This window comes from Amia ocellicauda, chromosome 18, assembly GCF_036373705.1.
Source record: "Amia ocellicauda isolate fAmiCal2 chromosome 18, fAmiCal2.hap1, whole genome shotgun sequence".
NCBI classification, from domain to species: domain Eukaryota; kingdom Metazoa; phylum Chordata; class Actinopteri; order Amiiformes; family Amiidae; genus Amia; species Amia ocellicauda.
The window spans coordinates 11,062,693-11,086,505 of record NC_089867.1 but is presented as its reverse complement, the minus strand read 5'-3'; the positions used below and the strand labels follow the sequence as shown (position 1 = coordinate 11,086,505).

General features: G+C 40.9%; 1 protein-coding gene across 1 annotated transcript in view; it reads right to left on the bottom strand.

Annotated features, from left to right (window-relative positions):
- Nucleotides 1-19,651, bottom strand: part of LOC136714039 (E3 ubiquitin-protein ligase znrf2) — a 61,520-nt gene extending 41,869 nt beyond the window's left edge. The window contains exon 1 of the mRNA XM_066691337.1: nucleotides 18,655-19,651. Coding sequence (XP_066547434.1) covers nucleotides 18,655-19,078 — 424 coding nt within the window. The 5' untranslated portion in view covers nucleotides 19,079-19,651. The remainder of the gene's footprint in view (nucleotides 1-18,654) is intronic.
- Between the last annotated feature and the right edge of the window lie 4,162 nt (nucleotides 19,652-23,813).

The window sequence follows — 23,813 nt, the reverse complement described above, 5'->3', positions numbered from 1 at the left end:
AACTCTCACACACACACACAGATCTGTTACATAATAATTTAATAAGTTAATTATTCAAAAATATCATTCTTCTGTTAAAGAACATTTGAGCCATATAAACAAGGTCTGCATTAACGGAGAATAAATAAATTAAATCAATCAAATAGCTGACAGACTTCGAGACAATTAAATCAAGGTAGATTTAATTAAAAACAAAAGACAGGGAGGATTAACCTTGATGTAAATTTGTGATTTTGTAAAACAAACCTACGCCTCATGATATTAAACGTAAGATAGCAAACATTTTTAAAACAACACTCATTGGATTCGTCGTGTTTCTTTAATGTATAGAGATGCTCCAAAAGAAGACAACACTTTCATAGTGCTGTAAGACCATTTGCTTATCTCAAGCCTTCCAAAACAAACACATAAATGAATAAATTCACTAACTTAAAAAAATAAAAGGATTTCCACCAATTCAGCTGATAAACAGGACAGTACAAATGTGTGCCAGGCCTGTCATTATCTGATACTGCTTTTATACAGCAACACCATTACAAAGAAAAATACTTCAGCAGTGAAGGAAATGAAAGCAGGTACTACACTAATAAACTTATCTTTTTCATTCTTCAACAACTTAACACTCACTAAAATGTACCCAATCTCTGAGTGAAAGGCGTGAGTTTTCAGGAAATAGTAGTCCTACTCGCAGTCAAAGGACCTTTTAAAAACAGATAGTAGAAGTGCTCAAAAGCAATTATTAACAACCAAAGCCTTTTTCCTTACAATACAGGCCTGCGTTACGTACACACACAATGTGTGTCATTGACACCTGTGTGGGAAGGACACTAATTTTACACTTTTTCAAATGAAGGTGAAAGATTCGTGTTGTTGAGCTCAGGACACATCTCAGGGTTTCCGTTTCGGCTCTAGATTATAAGGAAGCTTTCCATAGTCAGGTATTAGTTTACAGTACAAGGGTCAGACTGATCTGTCAAGGAGATTACGGTCTGGCAGTACAGATAAGTACAGGAGTTAAAGGGCAGGGAAAATTCCTGGAACCCGGGAAAGCCAACTACCAAACACACTGCAAAAATATACGATAAATTCAACAGAGACCAATATCAGGAGCACAGAAAGACATTTGTATTGGTTTCTTTAAAGCTCTGCAACCAACACAATTACAGTTTTACCCTTCGTGAACTATAGCATCTTTTTTGTTTAATGAAAGTATACATCACCTTCAGACTTTAAACTTTAATCTCCTCTTTCTGCACTAGAATAACATATATTGGTAAGAAACTTTAACAGTAGTGAAGATGCACCAGCCATTACATTACCTAAGCTATTTTTATTACGACAGTGAGGAGCACATTGTTAAAGCATATATACAAATTCAGACTGTATGGAATAATACTGATGGAGGTTATAAGCTATATACTAAAAACGTGTGCAGGGAGAATGTAAGTCCTATGGAAATTATAAATTGTAAAATGTACCCATTTCTTCCAATAAAGGTGTGCATGTGGAGGGAGCAGTAGTGATAGAGGTCTGTATGATCAGCTGCCCCAGGTGAGTGTGTGGAGACCCAGGCAGGCAGGGTTGGGTAGGGAGCACTGTTAGGGGTTACCTTCTCTTTCTTTGCCAAAGTGACTCCTTCTGAACAGGCCTTTGTGTGGCCATGGCAATGACCAGCCATTCATGAAAACCAAGAAAGCAATTATATATATGTGTCTACAAAATATTTGCATGAAAGTTACTCTTTACTTTTGAAGTGCTTTTTGGGGTCATTCTGAATCTTGAAACAGGCTGCATCACACTGCCTTTAAACATTTAATGAGAAGAAAAGTTCACTTCTGAAGGCCTGTTGTGAAGTCCTTGTACATTTCATGAGTACTGTACACTAAGAACATAAATGATTATGTTTTGATTAGTTCCCAGAGTGACAAAGTTAAAGCGCACAGACACATCTGTTTCATATTGAAATGCAATACTTTCAATATTAATCGCACAGCATTTTTTATAGACTGTGTAAATGCAATGTCTGTAACTGGTCACATTGGAGCACAACTTATGCTTTCAAACTGGAATAGACTAATGTTTAATGATACAGAACCTCAGCTTTGTTTAATTTCATAATTAATATCCTTAATATACCTTTGCATTCAGAGGAGTTAAAGTGGTGCTGGGGGATCAGTCCAGTTGAGGTGATCACTTGGCCACTGTGGACTCATCCTGCTGTCCTCGGCTGACAGGAGGGAACCGGCGTGTCTCCCGTCCGCGTCTCCGCTGTGAAATAAGACTGTATTGCGCTGCTCCACACCAGCATGACTATAAATCTGCGAGTGTCAGCGCATGCGCGATTAGCCGAGCGGTAGCGGCGCTGGAGCTGCTGGACCAGTGAGCTCAACACGCGTGGGCGACTCCCGCTCTCGCCTGGTGTATTTCTCTTGTTTTTATTTATTGTGTTGATGATTATCTAACAATTTTATTGGTTACACATTATTTCCAAAATGGCGCATTTTCTTAATAATGAACTACCGGATGTTGGCGCAGCGGAGACCGGATCCAAGATGGCTGCCGGAAGAAAACGGCATGTTTTTTGACGAAAAAGCGGTGTTTGTAAGGAGCAGACGCCATTTTGGACAGAATGTGAGTTAAGTCAACATCAATCAAACCCAATACAAATATGTTCAAGTGGAAAAAAAAAATGCCGGAGAGTGTAGTGTAGACTCGACTATCCTCTCCGCGGAGACGGGCGCTCAGCGGCCTTATATAGCACACGCGTCACTGCTGCCTCTGACGTCACGGAGATTGGATCCGAGATGGCTGCCGGGAAGGAAGCAGCACGTTTTTAGCAGACGCCATTTTGGAAATAATGTGTAATCTATACAATTAAAGTCACGTAAACATCAATCCAATTAAATAAATCCTCTACTACCTACATTGAACGGTGCATGGGAATTGTAAGTGAACAGATGAATACAGAATTAAAGACCGTAAAGCGACTGGTCGACCCCATTTTGCATTTAATGTATTGAATTCAATTGATATGATCGAACTTAATTTTATAGCTTATACATTATTTCTAAAATGGCGTCTGCTCCTTACAAAGACGGCTTTTCCGTCTAAAAACGTGCGGTTTCCTTCCCGGCAGCCATCTTGGATCCGGTCTCCGGTCTACGAACTGTAATTCACACACACACACATTGTGTACAGTATATAATATTGCATAAACGTCTAAATCTCATTTTCCGTAGCACTCTATACTCGGGAAGATGTAACTAGCGCCATTTTGGCTCATACAGAGTTATTTCTTATGCACTGAGCAAGAGTGAATTTGGAACCAACATGGCACATACGGTTCAGTTTCATATCAATCAACGGGTTATCAGACTCGAGGGTCAGCGTCACTGGGCGCTGTGGAGGCGGGTCTCCGGTGAATCAATAGAGCCGATTCAATGCGTCACTGATCCGATCTGTCACCGAAATGATTCGCGAACTGCACATCACTACCTTCAGCCTAGTCTGGTGTCTACAAGGCATTCAAAATAGTAAATGTGTTTGAATAAACTGATAATACACTCACCTAAAGGATTATTAGGAACACCTGTTCAATTTCTCATTAATGCAATTATCTAACCAACCAATCACATGGCAGTTGCTTCAATGCATTTAGGGGTGTGGTCCTGGTCAAGACAATCTCCTGAACTCCAAACTGAATGTCTGAATGGGAAAGAAAGGTGATTTAAGCAATTTTGAGCGTGGCATGGTTGTTGGTGCCAGACGGGCCGGTCTGAGTATTTCACAATCTGCTCAGTTACTGGGATTTTCACGCACAACCATTTCTAGGGTTTACAAAGAATGGTGTGAAAAGGGAAAAACATCCAGTATGCGGCAGTCCTGTGGGCGAAAATGCCTTGTTGATGCTAGAGGTCAGAGGAGAATGGGCCGACTGATTCAAGCTGATAGAAGAGCAACTTTGACTGAAATAACCACTCGTTACAACCGAGGTATGCAGCAAAGCATTTGTGAAGCCACAACACGTACAACCTTGAGGCGGATGGGCTACAACAGCAGAAGACCCCACTCATCTCCACTACAAATAGGAAAAAGAGGCTACAATTTGCACAAGCTCACCAAAATTGGACGGTTGAAGACTGGAAAAATGTTGCCTGGTCTGATGAGTCTCGATTTCTGTTGAGACATTCAGATGGTAGAGTCAGAATTTGGCGTAAACAGGATGAGAACATGGATCCATCATGCCTTGTTACCACTGTGCAGGCTGGTGGTGGTGGTGTAATGGTGTGGGGGATGTTTTCTTGGCACACTTTAGGCCCCTTAGTGCCAACTGGGCATCGTTTAATGCCACGGCCTACCTGAGCATTGTTTCTGACCATGTCCATCCCTTTATGACCACCATGTACCCATCCTCTGATGGCTACTTCCAGCAGGATAATGCACCATGTCACAAAGGTCGAATCATTTCAAATTGGTTTCTTGAACATGACAATGAGTTCACTGTACTAAACTGGCCCCCACAGTCACCAGATCTCAACCCAATAGAGCATCTTTGGGATGTGGTGGAACGGGAGCTTCGTGCCCTGGATGTGCATCCTACAAATCTCCATCAACTGCAAGATGCTATCCTATCAATATGGGCCAACATTTCTAAAGAATGCTTTCAGCACCTTGTTGAATCAATGCCACAAAGAATTAAGGCAGTTCTGAAGGCGAAAGGGGGTCAAACACAGTATTAGTATGGTGTTCCTAATAATCCTTTAGGTGAGTGTATATCATTCACTTAAATCACTATGCATATATGTATATGTCGGGTTTTAAAAGAAGATTCAGGAGAGGAAGCTTTTATCAATCTTCAATGTGCCTTGGGAGATTAATTTGGCTATGGAGGGACCAGTGCTCAATCCAAGTCAAGCAGGTAGATTTAAATGTATATGTCCAAAAATACAAGTTTTGTGGAAAAGGATTCAATCCTAAATATGTACCTCATAATAACACAAAAAATTGAACACTTCACTTAGCTTCTCGTTTCACAGAAGAGTGGTACTGAGCAGAAAATGAATGCCGTCATATGACACATCACTGCCTTGCATTATCTAAGCAGTGCATCAGGTAACTGATGTAACCAATCACAACAGGGGCACATTTTCGCATTTTGACCATAACACAACAATGTAATGCTAACTATTGTCACACACGTCAGAAGTTATATACCAATAAATAATGCAAAATAAAATCTCTCTATACAGGCAAATGTGCATTGCATTGCACTGTACACTGCACTTGTTTTGAGTTATTTAATTAGATTTTAAGGCAGTAATGTCAAACTTGAAAAATAAAAAGTTTTGAGCAATCAATCAATTGCAGATCTGCACACCCAGACTTTTGGTAGATCTATATATATACACACAATGCAATGTCATACTTTTGTTCTGGGTTCACTGGTTCAAATGATCTGTGATGGTTGGGTCCAGTGACCTCACCGTAAAACACACAACCCAATGACCTGGTCATTGCACCAATTTGCACCTAGATTGACATATTTGCGTTTCCCTATTTGTTCTTGCTAGTGAGTCCGAACCGAACTGGCTCCCTGGTTAGAGCCAATAGCCCAGTTAACAAAATGGAAGGAAACTGGCAAAACATTAAATGATCAAACTTTTACAAAAGCGTCCAGAATATGGGTCCATGTCTCCTCTCCCAAACCCACAGGCATCCATAGCATCTCATTCCCAAGGCTACAGCGCTAATGCCTGCATCCTCCGTTTTCTCTGTGAATGGGTACATCCTGCAATTTGCCGGCACTCAAAGCCAGTGTGAATGGGGTGCAACAGGCAAACGTTGCCTGCATTTTGGTGTCATTTCAGTGTGAATGGGGTTGTAGTCTGACTGATGCTTATGAAACTGCCTGTGTGATAATGGTAAGCAACACTACAGAACAAGTTGGGAGGCACTTTAATCTAATGTAAACATTTTTACTTCAGATAACAGCTAATATGTTGTTTCTGTACAGAAAAAACAACAACAACAACAACAACAACAATCTCCTGCCTTCAGTTCAAGTTAACATCAGTTCATGCAGTTAAGAAACAAGTATTTCACTAATGGCCAGTGAAAAGGAAAAATAAAATAAAATCGTATCTGGCCTTTGGCAGATTAGGCTATCCAAATGGATTACTACCTCATCACATTGACTCCGGGTCAAACTGCCTTAAAGAGAAGTGGGTTAATAAACTTGAAGACTGCAGGAACAGGCCTAGATTGTTTAAAATGTATAATACACTGTTCAGGTTCAAAGAGGCAGATCTCATTAAGTGATGGAATGGAAGTTGGAAAATGTAACTCCAAGGGCTTAGTCCAATGAAAACAAAAGTGTCACTTGTGAATAAAATAAAGCAATGCAGTAATTCTCTGAAAAGTCAGTGGTCAGTCAGTCAGCCAGCAATTCCAATGGATTTGAAGGACCAATGGATAGTATTTGAGGTTACTGTACTGTTTTCACAGAAACAAAACTGAACAGAACACACACAGGGGCATATTGTTTATGCTTCATAGTTAATTGTGTAATATCTCAGCTTAAAGTAAATGGTTACGTGTTGCCCATGTGTAAGAATGCAGTTGTATGCCATGGGTGTGAACAAAATTGCCAGTATGCAACTGCACATCACAACAACAGTGAGTGCCAGTAAAGCAGAAAAATACTTACTTTCACATCGTTGTTGTAATACTCCCTAGCTTATATGATTAAATAGTTTTTTTACATACAATATTATTTATGGATGTTTTTACTTTTATTTTTAATGTTTGCTTTCAAGATCTCTATAGAAGATCAGATATTCTACAAAATATCTATATTAAAACAAAAACTACTTTAAAATATCAACTAGAAAGCGATTGTTTATACATCAACGTGAAAACAAAACTATTTTCCAACATCTAAGCCAAGACAAAGTAAGTGTGAGTGTGGCTCTGTCTGCACAGTGCTGCTCTCAGCTTCTCTCTGCCAGCGGGGATCCCCACACCTGTGTCGGAAATGAAGGGGAGGAAACATTCCTCCTGCAGGATAGGAAAATTAAATAAAAAAAACAAGCAATGCAGTCTTCTGGGACTGACTCTCAACATCCATAAAGTGCAGAGAGACAGAGGCTCACTCACAGCTCGGTCAGTTGCAAAGCAAGGCAAGCAGATTTAATAGAAAATAGTCTCTGGAAACAGTTTCTGCAACATCAGTTAAAATCTGAAGAATACAAAGTGAGTAACAAAACTGTAAATCCCTGTGTGTATGGTAATTTAATTTACAGAATTAATTTCCATATTCATAAAGCTCTTCCTGGCCCAAAAAATAAAATGAGCCTAGATCAGATATTTCTCAGTATAATTTACATGCTTTCCTTTATTCTGGTCTCCCAAATGTTGATAAAAGTGCATCTTGAAAAGGAAAAGGAAGACCCCTAATGAGTTTTCAGAGATGTGATCCTTAAGCACAATTGAGTCAAGTTATATGCGCTTTGGAATTAAGTATGGCCAGCATGCTGGAAAACAGCAACCCCCCCACCCCGACACACCTTTCCCCCGTGCTCCCACCCAAGGAAGGGAGTCTAAGCTGTCGTCTGAATGGAAAACTGCACCAGCATTTAGGTTTCCATACTGCCCTTCCTATAAACAGATGTGTGCAGCACTGCGATCATCCCCAGGCTCACACTTCCCCCGACACACGGGCAGACAGCTCGGTGATAACCACAGACAACCCTTTCACTGGCTCTGCATTTCAACTCCAGCAGTGCACTTGAGACCGTTCCAGCATCAGAGCTCAAAACAATTATGCCTCACACAAAACTGCCAACTTCAGGTCAGGCTGTTCCACTGGAGATTGAGACTGACAGTGTGGCTGATAGGGTAGTGAGAATGAAAACAGTGAAGGTCCAGCCAATTTGAACTAACATCTCTCTAGAATCTAAATTATGATTTTCTAAGCCTACTTGTGGCTATTCAGAGTTACTGTGCTTTTCAGTAGACCAAAAAACGCTTTGCTGCAGTGCTTTCGTTTTGTCCTGAATTTAATACAGGCGTTATACCTGAGCCATAGGACATTACGATAACAAAAAAAACAAAAAAAAGTGAGAATGATAACAGAACTGCAGCAACATGTAAAACAGATTACTAGTACACAAGTTGTACTTGTCATTGCTGGATTCTGAGGAAAACACTCAGGTGGGATTATGCCAAAAAAGAGAAGTGGAGAATTGTAAACAGTTTCTTGGATATTAAGCAAATTGTTTTTTGTGGTTTTTCATTTAATTTAGCATGGGCAGACCACTTACAGATCAAAAATAAAATAATGATGTGGCCTAAAAACAAGTCACACAGAGCTGCAACATTTCCCCTCAGGCAATGCATTATATGGACATTATAATTTATCTTTCCCAAACAAAGCAACTTTGACTTTGTTGTCACCTGACAAGGACACAGTGAGTCTCATAAGTAAAGAGTTGGTCTGGTGTTTAATCTACAAGATAGAACTGCAAGGTAAGTCTGATTTTGCTTAGAAATACAAAGAGATAAAACCTATTGTCTCACTTCCGTTTACTTCTGATGATGTGCAGAAGAAAATAAGTGACCACAGTAAACATATAGCTAAGACGCATCATGACGATACGATGACTTTCAAACCAGACTGAAAAACCAGTCAGTTGTCATCAACAGCAAATGAGTAGCTCCGAGCATTCTGGTTAGCATTTTGTTCTTCAGTGATAACCTTCATCCATCTTAATATAATAATATTAATTAAAAAAAAAAAAAAAAAAAAAAAAATCGGGACAAAAAATATCCTCCGAGATGGAGTGGAAATCTGCCAGCTGGAGGGCATTCATCCATTAAGTAGCCGAGTTTGAAATGCTGAGGCAGCAGATATAAAATCAGGTGCTGCTGACACTACCCAATGCAAAGCTATTGACCTGTTACAGTACATCAGCCCATGTGCCTAGCCTGACGAATCCATGTATGGCAAGAGCATAAAATAAAATATAAAAAAGCTCAAAGCTCTTAAGAATAAATTACAGATTTTCCAGTCAGATCGATACAACTATAACAGGCTTGTCCCAAAGAACCACCTTTCGAAAGCAGTTTTCTTGACAAGTTCAGTTAATAATTTACCCCATTTAACTGCAGACACCAAAACCACATTATGAAATATGCTTCCCATCAAAATGAGAGAGGACACTGCCCCTAAACGACAGTGTAGTGGTTGCCAAAAAGTGCCTTCTTCCTCTGTATGGCCTTTGAGGTACGTGCATTCTTGTCACAAGAAAGTTAGACCTCATTGCAATGATGTCCTCGGTCTCAAACAGCCATCGCAGCAGTGATATACTTGGTATCCTGGAAAGACATGGGTTTCAAAAGATGCCTTTAACTGGAAATGCATTAGACTGTGTGGCCAAGAAGCATTACCAGGACTGAAAGCCTCCATTATAAAATTTTAAAGATGTCAAAATTAGAAACACTGAAAGGCAGCTGTGACTGCATAGCACTGCCTCTTTCAGGAGCTCCCTCCTTTTTTAGTATAGCTACTGCATGCAGATTAAAAAAAAAAAAAAAAAAAAAGGTCATCTCCATAGACTGTACTGCCTTATAACAGCAATCATTCACTAAAGTGGCATTTAATGGAGTAAATATAATACCCGCTGACAACAGATTTAATCAGCAAAGTACAAAGAAAAGAATCTCTTCTTTTGGCTTTGCTCCCCTACATCTTCCATTTCAGTCGGATACACACGATACACATTATACATTGCTGTCAAGGGGCATACATGACATTCGTCAGTTTTTAATGAACTGAAGTCAATTTGAGCCACACGAAAATGGAAATCTCTCAGATCTGTGTCAATGCAACACACATCAATCACAGGGTTTTAATGGTGGCAATGTATTTGCACTGATTAATACACAGGAACGACAGAATAACAATTTGAAAGGACCATATATTAAATTAATGGAGTAACTGCATTCTATAATAAGTCTCTTGGTATGCTACAGCATGATCTATTGAAAACCTACTGAGATACAAGAAGAAACAAGGGAGATGAAACAAACAAAAAAAAACATTAAAACTTGTGATCTCTTCAAAACCATTAGCACTGATGCCATTTGATTCTCGGGTTGGCAAAATGTGTAAAAAGCATTAATATGACAAGGTGCAATAATGAGCAATAATTGTATTTACTGAAAGGTAATTAGCACAGTACATTTTGCAGATGCCTCCAACACTGACATGTCTTAAATGGAGCCCAGCTTTGTGGCATCACAGTGAGCGATTACAGCACCCATTGAATCAGGAGCGACAATTTGCACGTCACGTATATCAACATCCTGAGGCACAAACTGAGCTTCATCTCCCACAAGGCTTCAGTGGCTTCCATGATATCAGACAGGCTTCCCGGTGACACGCACACGGAGGCTTCACATTCATTCCTCCGCATGTCTTGACCCCAGTGTCCCACAATCCACAGGAGGCCCTTGACATTTGTGTCCTGCCTTCTCACGTAGATCGGCTTAATTATTGCGCTGTAAAGCATACTTAAACCAGCCCTGGCCCCGGCCGTGATCTCGCAGCGCTGACAGAGCATCTGGAAGGAATCCATTGTTAGGCCACTGCTGCTCTTTCATGGATGGATGGATGGATGGATGGATAACAGCGGCGCAGGGCTGCGACAGACGACTCAGCGAGGTTTACAGCCTGTCATCATCGCAATGCAATGAGGTTTGGAGACCTCAATACATTCGGAAAATACATTTTTACTTTTTACAATTTTAATAAGTACCATTATGAGCAGGTTAAAAAAAAATTATAGTAATACAAAAAGCGAGTTAAATGAGGGCCCCCATTCTAATTGATACCGCGTTGGACCAGTTACCCCAACAATGCCAGAGAGAAAATACATCGTACCACACCATTAAAATACCTCACCCATTATAAGCCCTAACAAGAGCCAGAACTCCAAGACAAGCTACTACCTAAACTGAAAGTTACACCCAATCTAAAACAACATGTTTCTTAGAAAACACCCTTAACAGTCTATGTTTGCTAGGAAAGCTAATTCTGGCCCAAACCAAAAAAAGCTTGTTTAATTAAACTAGTTGTAGAGTCATATGTAAATAACATTTAAAATATTATTCTAAACCACATGAATGTACTTGAAAGACCATTTCTACTGTCTCCTGTGACACCAACATTTTCCGTTTCTTTAAGTGTTACATTTGGATGTGCATTTAACTCTGCTGATACTCTCCCCATTATTACGTGACCTTTCCACACACCACCAGAAGCGTGACCTATAATCCTTTTTATTGTATATGATGAATATACATTAGCTCCATAACATTAGCTTTGCTTTCATACATTCATACATTTATTTTCAATACAAATGTTTAAGTCAGTGTTCAAACTCAATGTCACTGCATCTCAGAAATACTCAATGTCTGCAGGCCTGCTTCTGTTGGAGTGAAAGGAAATGCATTGATACAATAAGAATGACCTAACAACACATGCAGGCACAAAGCATGATTTGTCCCACTGCCCTGCCAATGTGCGTCAAACTTGCCCTAGAGAGACGGATTCTGGGTTAGAAGGGGAGCTTCATTATCCTTGCTCATCCAGTCCTTGGCCCCTTGTCACAATACAGTGTCTCCTAGATTTCCTCGGGACTCAGATTGTACAAGACATATCTGAGAGCGTTAATTCAATCGTTACAAACTCATTTCATTGTAAATATCACTTGCATTTCCACATAACATTCTACTGATATTAGGTTTCTGATGACTGGCTCATTTTCATTAGGGTCTGGCTTTGTGCACGGTGCTGTTGTGCAGCCTTTTCATATTCTTCACAAGAGCACAAGGAAGTGCATCTCTCCAATTCACCAAGTCTTGCCTAAAAGCAAAAGCAGCATAAAAAAAACTGACGGTATACATTTCTCTGCTCTCAATTAGGCCCAAAGAAGGATCTTGCACAGGGTGCAGGGCGGGAAAAAGCACTTCCACAATTATGCAAAATAGAGCACACTCCAGATATTAGAATGACCCAGTTTATTTTATTTATTTAATAGGTAGCCCAATATTTTTTTTTAAACCATATTTTAAGCGCAATGAAATGAAATGCCAGCAACTTTGCTCAATGTGAACTTATCAAAGCATATGAAGACCAGACACCTGCCTGACCACAGCACTGTGAGGCGGAAGGACCTGCGTCCTCACAGGCAGCGAAGTGTTGGCCGACAAAAGCACAACACAGCTGAACGACAGGTATTTCAGCAGGAGGCTAATCATACCCAACAGACCTCACTGCTTACAGTGAAAACAGTCTTCATTCTGAGTCCTGGCTGTGCTGCATCCTATGAGCCTTTTTCTTTGTTCCAAGGTGTGATCATGTTCTCTGACTAACTGCCTTCATTGACTGTTTTTAAGCAGGACAAAAATCAGCTGACTGGCATAAGGAACTGAGAATATTTTGTCTACTTTTGACTGCAAGTAATACACATTGTCCATCACATATCCATCCTCTTTTTTCCAAGGTTCACATTTAAGGGCCACCACAGAAAAGCAGAAAGATAATGAAATGGCACAATTTAAAATATTTTATATAAACATTTATTTATTTCACGTTTTGTTTCATTACATCTTCCTGTGCAATAGCAGCAATGCATTTGAAGTACATTTATCCTTACATACAATGGGAAAACTCCACACCCCGCAAATTAAGCATTAAGCAGACATAATTCAGTGGGAGAAGTGGGATATTAAGTTCACTGAAATGCACATCTATTTCTATTACAGGTGTCGTTACTATGGAAATGTAGGCCCTGCCCTTTGAAGCGGTAGTAGTTACAGTCAAATCCAGCCACCAATACACAAATTAAGAGCAGAATAACAAACACACACCTTGAGCTTCGAGGCAAATCAAGGTGTTTAAGAGAGTAACATTGGTTACTACACTATACTGCAGCTACAAGATTAGAAAAGTAATGAAGACATTCTCAGCACACAATGCTTGTTACAGAACATAAAACAAACATCTCTGACCTTTGACAAAAATACACGTGGTCACAGCTGCATACAAGAAACATCTCAACGGCCTTGTGTCACAGCACACCGAGGAAAACAAACCAAAACTCAAGCCCAAACCAAAATCAGCCATGTAACGTTCGCTGAAGTGACAGAAGTGCAAAGAGGTGAGAAAGGGATGAAAGCACGTTGTACAGTACATCTGGAGATTGCAAAATTGTCCAGGCCACATTTCAAGAAAAAAAAGGAACAAAAAAAAAAAAAAAAAAAAGACACTTAAGACATTTTTGTGCACAAGGATAGTGTACAAAAATAATATTGCACAACCTCTGTGTAAGAATGCTTTTTTTGTTTGTTTGTTTGTTTTAATCTCAGCAAAGCAGCAGAGAACAATGCAATCTGTGTGAAGATGAAGTTATTGTGACATCATGTTGGGTTTGATTTGCCTTTAAGCCTGGTCACATACAAGCAATTCTGAATTGCCAAACAGTTTGAGTTTACATCCTACAGTATACAGAACGTGCACAACATGATACACAGCTATGGAATTATACTGCCACTGAAAACAGAGACACAGATAAAGATCAATTACAAACAGTGCAGTTACCTGCAAGTCTTCGGGACATCCAGCAGTCACGACTGATTTTGCAAGCAACAAAAAAGGGTACAACAAAATGTGGAGATTTTAACTAGCTACAGTGTAGAGTTATTTTAGCCCTTTTTTGCTTCTCGAAATATCCAAACACCAGCACAGAAATACCACTTTAAATGACAGTCACATCCCCACACACAAGTCGCTAACAGGTTTGTACTGTGTATCATCTGAATAGTGACAGATCTGAACATAGCTAAGCCTTGCCTCCATTACAGTAACATTACTTGTTAGAATAGGTTATTAATTATTTATAGAAGGCTTATTTATACAACCAGGATCAGTGATCAATGCTTGGACTCAAAGGACTCCCAAGGAATATTTGACTACACTTATACAAGGGGGACTTTTCTGCCGTTAAAACCAATTTTGAGAAGAAAGGGGTTAAAGGGAACAGAGAGTTCCTATTATTTTATCATCCTGAGCCATTGTCCAAGATGACTTACACTCAAACTTTAAAAATAAACATACTGCAACATATGCAACTCATAATGACAACATACCCCACAAAGTAATAAAGCAGAACAATATATGGTACAAGAAATATAGCAGAAAGAGCACGCCTGAATAGCAAGCATGTGGCCTATAACAAAAAAAGCTTTACTGGTTATAGGATGATGCAAATCAGAATGATAAATCATAGGTTTTGACACCAAGTGTGAAAGAGGGATGTTTTGGAGGAAGGCTGGAAGGTCACAAGAGATGCTGCAGTACCATAGATATTGCATAGACGGTCTTGAGGTTCTCGGGTCTCTGCTTTCACAGGGGATGTGGGATACAGAGTAGCTGAATATGAACAGAGATGACAAGAGGGAGATATGCAGAGACAAGGGATGGGGGTGGAGCAGGGTGGTAAGGAAGGGTTGATCACATGGATGATGTATGGAAAAAGACACCGGAAGGGTGCATGGGAACAGAAGCCTAGAATAGGCGAGGAAGGGGCTGAATAAACCACTAAGAAAGTTCTCCTTGAACACTGAAGTGGTTTTATGAAGTTACACTGTGCCGATGCTACTTAAACTATCAGTACTCAACAGTTTTTGTTTTCTCTTTCTGTGGCACATTTAGTCATGCAGAGTAGACACACAGCAGGACACACAGATTTGATATGCAAGTTCCTTATACACTAATATACTTTCAAATACTAATGCCCTAAAGAATTCTCTAAATGGCAAGTATTGTAAGTACATTGAGCCTTGCAAAGAAAAACAGTGACACTTTTAAAGATTATTTGGTCCCAAACAGGGAAGAAAGCCGAAACTAATTATGCAGCATTGTCTGTGCTTCCGTACATTTCCAGTCAGACTGGACAGGTTCTCTCTGGTTTATCAGTAGTTTGAAACGGCAGGTACATTGAACTTTGTGCCCCCGCCCCCCACCAAGAGACCGCTTAGTTTGGGTATTGTAGACTGGCTAGGTAATGATTTGTCCATGGGCACCAGCATCACATGCACATAAACTCTCAGCCCACATACATCTGAAGCACGCTACAGTAAAAAGGAGAAGTTTTCAATACTTACAGAACATTGAAAAGATCTTCCCCTGCAAGTTCCCAAGTCACACATCTCCCTCGTGTCATGGCCCCTCACAATGTAATGACTATTGAACTGGACTTTATTTCCTCTTCCAACACTAATAGTGCATTCCATACATTACCAAATCCAATCCAAGGAAATGTTGCAGTTCCACATTCTAAAGGCAAAGTGGTGCATCTTGAAGGCAACGGAGGATCAATTATGAAAGATGAAAATCCCCTCTTGCACTATTATTGCTCTAAAAATGAATCACAAATAGGTAGACAAACGACAGTAGAACAAAAAGAAAGGTAAGCCCTGCTTGCTTATTTTGCTTGGTTTAAACATTCATTCTTTTATATACCCACCTGGTACAGTACTGCTATTACACAAATAAGGAAGGTAGCACAATATAGGCCTTTTGTACAGCTGCACCAATACCTCTGCTTTAAAGTACATTCAATTTCCTTGCCTTATAGTATGCGTTTTATACTGCTGCTTCAGTCTCTAAAAAAAACTAAAATTGGGACAATGTACAAAACTCCCTGAGTAAATATACAGTTTGCAAACAACAACATTGGTTTGCCCGTCCAGGCCTGTATAACACTATGTAGTAATTTTGGCTTGTTTGTTACTGCCTACTAATCAACAGTACTATAGCACAACAGTTTTGGCTGATGTACCTGCTTTCGTTCCTCGTGGCAATCCACTTAGAAAGCCACATTACTGCTATGTAATCATGTATGTAATGAATGAAATAAAGCCATCCTTGACAGCTATTAGCACCTCTGCAAAACATATTCTATTATTTTAAAAATATGCATACATTCACCAGGCAATTAAAATAGCCCTTAAGGAAAGCTTATACTAAAGAAATGAGAATCAACACAAGAGTTAGTATTATATACCCATTCACTGTCAGGTTATTACTTGAGTAAAAATACAATTATAATTTGTAAAAGTACTGTAACCTGCATGACTACAGCATTTAGGAATGGGTTACTCTTCGGTTTCATAAAATGACTGTAGCAGGAAGTGATCCATAATAGAAGAAACTGAAATAGAAACAAACCTGCTAATCCTGTTTCTAACTGACAACACATCTGAAACATTCCACAAACATGACATTAAACCAAACTTCAATGTCAAATTACCACAAAGAGATATACCGAACAAAGATTTTTTTTTTTTTATATATAGATTTTTTCTAAAAATCCAAATCTTCAGTTAATATACTTTTAATTTACCCTATCTAAATAATAGTCACAGTCTTTACTCTGGACTTTGATACTGCAGACCCCAGCTTGCACCTTGTTATAAGTCCGCTTCTAATCCAGAAGTAATTTCAAAACAATACAAAGCAAAACAGTCAATACAAACTTAAGGCTTATTAGCTTTCATTTCTGTGGTTTTCATTTAGCACTCATTGTTAGTTCCAACCATGGAAATCCTTTTATCTCCTACTCAAAATCAATATCCCACAGAAGAACTTCACACTTCACTGATCAATAGATTCATTACCTTAGTATTAATTTAGAAGGCCATGTTATGGCCTTGTGCCATCATGCCATTCTTTGGGTCTGTACTAAGAAATTGACAGGAAAGTTAAAGTTAGTATCCAATGTGACTTGGTCAGTGATAGGCACAAGTCTCTTGCACAAATCCCTCTTTCGTGAATAAACCTTTACTTATGTGTTCCCTATATCAGAAGAGCCCCGTTCTTACAGCATTTTAAATACATGATTTAATTGTTGTATTCCCCAAGGTAAAGGGGCTTCAGTGTGTGTATTGTTAGGAAGAACCAAGGCAGCTCTGCATACAAAAAATCATACCTGTGATGTGGACATTACAGTGTACATTTTTATCCCATTTGTTCATGACAGCTTGTGATACATGGAATATTGAATTGCAAGGTTAGATAAAAGGTCACTGAATTGGAAAATGTGGGCCCTGGATATATAAAGCACTGACAGTTGCCAAGGCCAACAATGACAGAAAGGAAGCACTTGCTACCAGTTTTCTCCTACCCCCCAATGTGAAATCAACCATCCCCCTATGATGAAGGAATCGTATTGCTCTACTTCAAATCTTTCACAACGTTAGTCCACATTTAGGAGCTCAGAGAAATTACAATCTTTAGGAGCTTTTCTGAAGCTAATCTGCTGAACAACAAGACAAAACTAATCCTGTAACAGAAAACAGAAAACGGGAGGGAATCCAGTCAGAAGCAGACAAATCTAGGTTAGCTGGTTGCACCTTAACTGATTGCTAATCCTTCCACGGTGCAAATCAGGATAAATCCACACAAAGGAATACAGTCACCCACAGTAACTTTAACCTTCTGAGAATAATCCCATCGCTGAGTGAAATACTACCTTGCATTGTAGGGGTGTGTAGGGAAGGTGAACATAATGTTTATTCATGGAAAACACATTGCCTTTCAGAGTCCTTGTGAATGCATTTCAGATCTCTATTAGGAATCTACTTTTTCCAAAACAATTACACTGTAGGATACATTGCAAAAGAGACCCAAATGAGCACGAATCATGAGCTACCTCCTGTTATTGTAGGTAGTGCTAGAAAAGTGCTAATCGAAATCCGAAAATTGTCACCATAGTTGTGAATACATGTTATTACAGCAAATGCGTGTGTTCCATTGCGACGTTTCCATTGCTGTTTTTGTTTATTATTTTAGATGATGATGACTTATGGTTTGTTGCGACACAGTATCATCATCGTCATTTGTTAGTCAGATGAATATCCCTAAGCCCTCGCCTGCTGAGGCTACCTAATTTCAGCGCCGGATCCGTTTTCATTCATGACAGCTGAGCGTCTCTGAATAGTATCTGGTGAGCGGCGTGTGCACAGTAATTGGGTTATGTTATTGTGCTAATATAGGACATGCTTTCTAATGCAATGGTTCCTTTGCTACACTTTACAGAAAATACATTTGCTGCACGTCTGGAGCCAAATCCGTGTCCTTCATTAAAACGAAACAGATCCACTTTCTCAAGCAATGCCATCCTTCAGCACAGGTCCACTCGCAGACACAAAGCCAAGCTACTCCTCTAGGGGAACTCATCAAAACGACCCCCCCCCCCCCACCATCTTTGTAAGGAAGCAGAACTAAAAAATATTGCCAATCCTGGAAACTTCCGTACATTGAAAATCAATGTGACAGACATGCTCAATAAGTGTAAAGGGAGGCTGTATAACTAATACACTCTGCCAGCATCCTGAAAACAGCACTACTGCACTAACACACTACTGTGGAGCGGGCAAGCAAACTGTGTAATAATGAATACCACCAAGAAGCTGGTCGGGCTGCACCAGAAATAATCAATTGCATGCTTGTGCACTCGTGTAAAACACGTCATTCTCGTCCATAAATACAAGTGTTGCTTTGCTTGCAAGTCTCGCAGCATGCCTTACCTCCAAAGAGATGCGGAGAAAGGTGTGCCGGCAGCGAGCCAATCAGAAGCCGGGGCGCCCCCTGACCCGCGCCCGGCCGCTGCCGCTCCGCGCCGCCCTCCTCCGGGGTGCTGCTGCCCGAGTCCTGCGGGCTGTACGTGCCGCTGCTGTTGGGGATACTGAGGCCGGCCTGGTTCAGAGACTGTGGTCTGGCCCCCGTCACCCCTCCACCGCCCCCCATAGACCTCGTCCGGTGGCCCAGAGCTGAGGCCCCGCCGGCTGTGGCTCCTGAGGCCCCGTGTGCCGAAGCCCCATACCCATACCGCACTGCCACAGCCGCGCTCCTGCTGTTCCCGTTGCTGGCGGAGGTGCTGGACGGCAGATCCGAGCCCGAGTAAGCCCTGGTGCGGCCGTTGGCAGCCGGACCGCTCGGTTTCGCCCCCATGGTGGTGCGGGGTTTTAGTGCAGCTGAGGGTTAACAGCGACCGGGCAGAGTTGTGCTTCCTGCTTGTGCGGCGCGGAGCACCGGGAATCCACAGCGGGCTGCTCGGCAGTGTAATAACAGAGAAAAACGTTCATAATCCGTCAAAACTGGAGCTTAAAGAAACAATAACACCCATTAAAACTAACACAATAAGCTAGGGGGGTAACAGTTCACTATCCCCAAAACAAAAACAAAGCCAAGTGTCCAAAACCAGCGACGCCGATACTCCACACTAGTTGACGCAAGTTACTCCCGCGGCCAGCCGGCTCTCTCGCTTCGGCTGCTGTTCTCTCAGTCGCGTCTTCTCCGCCATACCTCTGCTTTCTTCAATGAGAAAGTGAAGAAGCGCACTGACAGCGGAGGAAACAGGCTGCCCGGCTGGTTAGGCATAAGGGGGAGGGAGGGAAGACAAAGAGAGCGGAATACAGGCAGAGGAGAAGCGGAGAGAGAGAGGGAGGTGAGGCGGCGGACGTGCGGCTCTGCCCGGTGGCGGAGTGTGTGTGTGAGGGATGCAGGACCGCCCCGCCCCCTGTGTGCGTCGGGTGACGTCAGCACCACCGGGCACAAGCCCCACAACAACAACAACAACACGGGTCGCGGTCGTGCAGCGCAGGTGGCCGCCGTTCTGCGCAGATCTGCAACATCCCCGTGCTGCCATTGGTGGAGCGGCGCAGATCTGACCGCAGCCGCAGCAGCGCTTGGCCTTTACAGCGCAATCCAGCCGGCACTGGGTTATATCCGCGTCACACCCGCACTAGCTGGCAGGTCATGAGGGAGAACATGTTGCGACTCAAGGTGACCCGAGGAGAGAGCCACAGGTGGTTGCGATCAAGCTGGTGATCAATATCGTCTAATATCCTTGGGACATCATGTATTCATTTCTACACGGTCTGATTATTTCCAGGAGGTGGAGAGATCAGCTGCTAACTAACAATGATGTATGTACTTGGTATTATGTCACCTTTGCTTTCTGTTGGAGCTCTCTGACTGGTTTCACTGACGTCTCATCTTATAGACCTCAGATCACCTGATAGAAACGGGCTTTGCTTGATTTCCCGCAAGAGGGCAATACTGCACACGCAAGAAAAGGTCAAAGTTCAGTCTTTATGCTTGAACCCTGGAACAGATTCAAATAGTTTTGTCTTCTGAAAGTCCTGTGTGTTTATGTTTTTGACTCCCAAGAATAATCTCCACAAATTTCCCTAAAGCTACAGCCTTGTTTAAACCCTTTTTAACCTGTAGTTACAAGTGCAGAGAGAGGGAGCAGAACAATAACACAAATTACAGACTAATTAACACACACTAAAGAGGCATAATAACCGGCCCAGCCCTGAGCACATACCACAAACTACTGAAGTGGCTGTTCTAAACATTCAGGTGACCGTATGACCAGTTAGAAGAATAAGTAAGGTGGGATTACCCATAAATACAAAGGTCTTTATTGATTTAAAGTGAGTCAACAGGCCCAGTAGTCTGTTTAATCTACTGGGAATCACAACTGCCCTTTAAATGCATTGCATACAGCTAATCAGTTAAACAAACAAGTCCAATCCTGTGCTTGACATAGTTTGTCTGAGGTGACCACCTGATTGATTAAACAGCCAATCAGGAACCACTGACAAACACCAAGACAAACAACTTGCAAGACATCTCACATGTAATCATGTATTCATTCATCTTTTAAAATATCCTGTAAAAAAGTACATGTACAGACAATACAATCCAGAAAAGTGGAGGAGACTGGAACAGCATTCAAATGCAAAGTAAATGTAAAGGGTACTGATTGAATTGTTAGAGTGCATTTGATAGCTGTTTTCTTCTCTTAATGCTTATTTCTTTTAAAATATCAGAACCGTTACCATCTGCGTGGGCTGTAGACAGTATTTAACTAATGTTTTATTTAGTGCCATAGCATATGCATCTCTGTTGTAAAGTCTGTCAGGGCCATTTATAAAGCAGAAGGGGGGAAATTGAATTATAGTGACACTGGGTTGAATTTTGGTTTTCAAAGGCAGTAAATCTTGTTTTCGTTGTTCTGTGAAGCATCTTGAAACCACATATTAAACAGAATAATGTAACAATGATTTATATGGAATGGCAGGCTCGGTTTTTAGTATTTTCTCTGAGCTGAATCTGTGTTCTACAAAGTCTGAAGATGTGGCTTTGAGACGCATGGTTTAATGAACACTATTATAATGAATCAATCACTGAATGACTATGCAAGTGTAACTGTACTGTATTGTGACTTTACAGTGTACTGAGATAAAAACTTGATTGTGCTTTAAACGTAGTCAGCATGTGATGTCAGCACAGTGTATGAGTGACTGAAACAGAGTCATGTATTTGGGCTAAGGTAGTGAAAGAGAGTGAAAAATTGCAGTGAGCACAATGCATGAATGCAAACAGTATGGCCTTCTCTGTCTGCACTGGCTTTGAACAGAAATGTATTGTTAATTCTGCAGACAATGACTTTTCACATTGTGATGAAGGGACTGTAAATGAAAGTCCGTTCTTCTGAGGCTAAACTGATTTAGTGAACAGAAAGGAGAAAAAGGGGGGAAATGCGGACAGCCTTTGCTCTGGGGAAAAAAGCAATGATTGAAAATCCTGCCTAAAACACCAGCATAAAATACATTTTGTAATGCATTGTAATAGTAGCATACATCTTTGATAAGGAATGCAGTGCTTCAAGGAGATTTGGCTAATGGCTGTACATAATTCCACTGTTTGATTGTTAACAAAAGTCTGTGTGCTCTCCATTTTGAAGGTTTTTGCCTGTTCATTATTCTCACCCAGAGATATTTGTGCTTGCAGATCGTAATGTATTTTTCAATATTTGTTTCCACTCATCAGCTGACTGTTCGGACTCTCAGACTGTTAGGGTGTATACAGAAAGCACATTTAAAACGGGGTATTTTGTCAATAGTGGATCTGACAGAGCTAGTGTAATAGTGTAACTTGTGTTTCTTGGCACAGCTGCTTTGGACCGATCCTGGGCTTCAGTGGTATGTTTATGTTAACATTGGATTTGAAAGCAATGTTCGTAGTCAACATCTACCAACATTTAATCTCTCTTCATTGTGCTTTTGGAAGAGTACACCTATCAGAGTACACATACCCTGCAACGTGTTAGGGTGTTTCTCTGATTGTGAATGTCAGAAACTTCTGCAATTCATATACTGTGATACCTGGAATAAACATGGCCCCAGAAACACACAGACACACACATTGTTTGATACAAAAGTAATTTGAAATACTTGCGTTTTAATTGTACACACACCAGTTGACATAAAAACATTCTCATTTTTAGCAGATGAGCTGTATGGATTTTTTATACCCATCAGGTAGTGTAATTTGACTTTTTATGCAATGATTTAACCTTGATCCTTATACCCCATTTTGGAAAAAAGTACTGTAACAGGATGTCAATGAAATGATGCTCTGTAAAATATACAATCGTCAATGTGATTGTTGAAACCCATCAATCTTTGTAAATCCTTGTAACGTGTCAGTAATGCAGATGCCTATAGAAGGACCCTCATTTCCTTTGATTTGTCCCGTATACATTTACAGCACTGAGCTGGTCTCTTGTGAGTCTTATTATTCTGTTAACCTGCTGCTGCTTTGTGCTGTGCTGCCTACTGTTGGCACTGAGGTTTTTACACTTCCAAATTACATTTTCTTCTGCGTTATTAAATCATGTCATACTTTCCCTTGATAGTCAATTAAAGATTATACAGTCTGGCAGAATGATGCCGATTCACCCTTATTAATGGAGTCCATCAATCAGGATTTACTCTAAGAAGTTAAAAAGGATGTAGGGATAATGCAGTAATCTACCCAAGTAAACCACACTTATTAAAAGTACAATTGTTATTTCCACACCTTTCTGGGTAAGCATTTTGCCTCTTGTAAAGAAGGTATTTTAGTATCCCCCCCCCCCCCATCCCCCATCTGATCTTCAAAAACATGTTCTTCTGTTGAGGAAAACTCTGCTGTCTGGTGTCTTCTCCATGTGGACCTCGGGAAATGGCTCTGTGAGATACTGGGGAGAGCTGACAGCTGCAGTGGGCATTTCTGTCAGAAACAGCGGCTGGTGTTCCCTCACACAGCCCCTCCACGTCCTCTCTGCCTCTGCTTTTCCCCCGAAAGGAGACACTCGGGAGGGTTTCAGTGTAGGCTTGCAGATCACATCCAATAAGGAGTAAGTGGTGCCTTTTTTTCCCAAACTACATTGCTGCTGCTCCAAAACAAATGTTGGTCGGATAATATTATATTGAGTGGCAGTTAATGGATCATTTCATGCATCACTAGTGGGGGATTAAGTTATTGAAAGAGCATACCGCCAACAGCGAATGAAGGAACATCCATCGTTAATCAACATTTCAGCTCCGCTTCCCTTCCCGCAAGAGGCATTACTGCAGTTAGCAACTGAAATCTTCAGCGGCAGAACAGCTCAAGCGTGTAGTAAATCCTGATTGGCATGTGTATGGTTTGAGTCGGGGGCAGTGATGAAGGGTTCGGGGTGGGAGAATAATGACCAGCCTTTCACTGATGACCAAGAACTATGAGATCCAAACCGTTTCAGGTAATGGGGAGGCTGTTTGAAGCTGTACTGGGGCAACAAAGAATTGACTCGTGTGTTAAGTATAATGATTAAGTGAAATGTTGGGCTCATAAATAGATGTACAGGGTA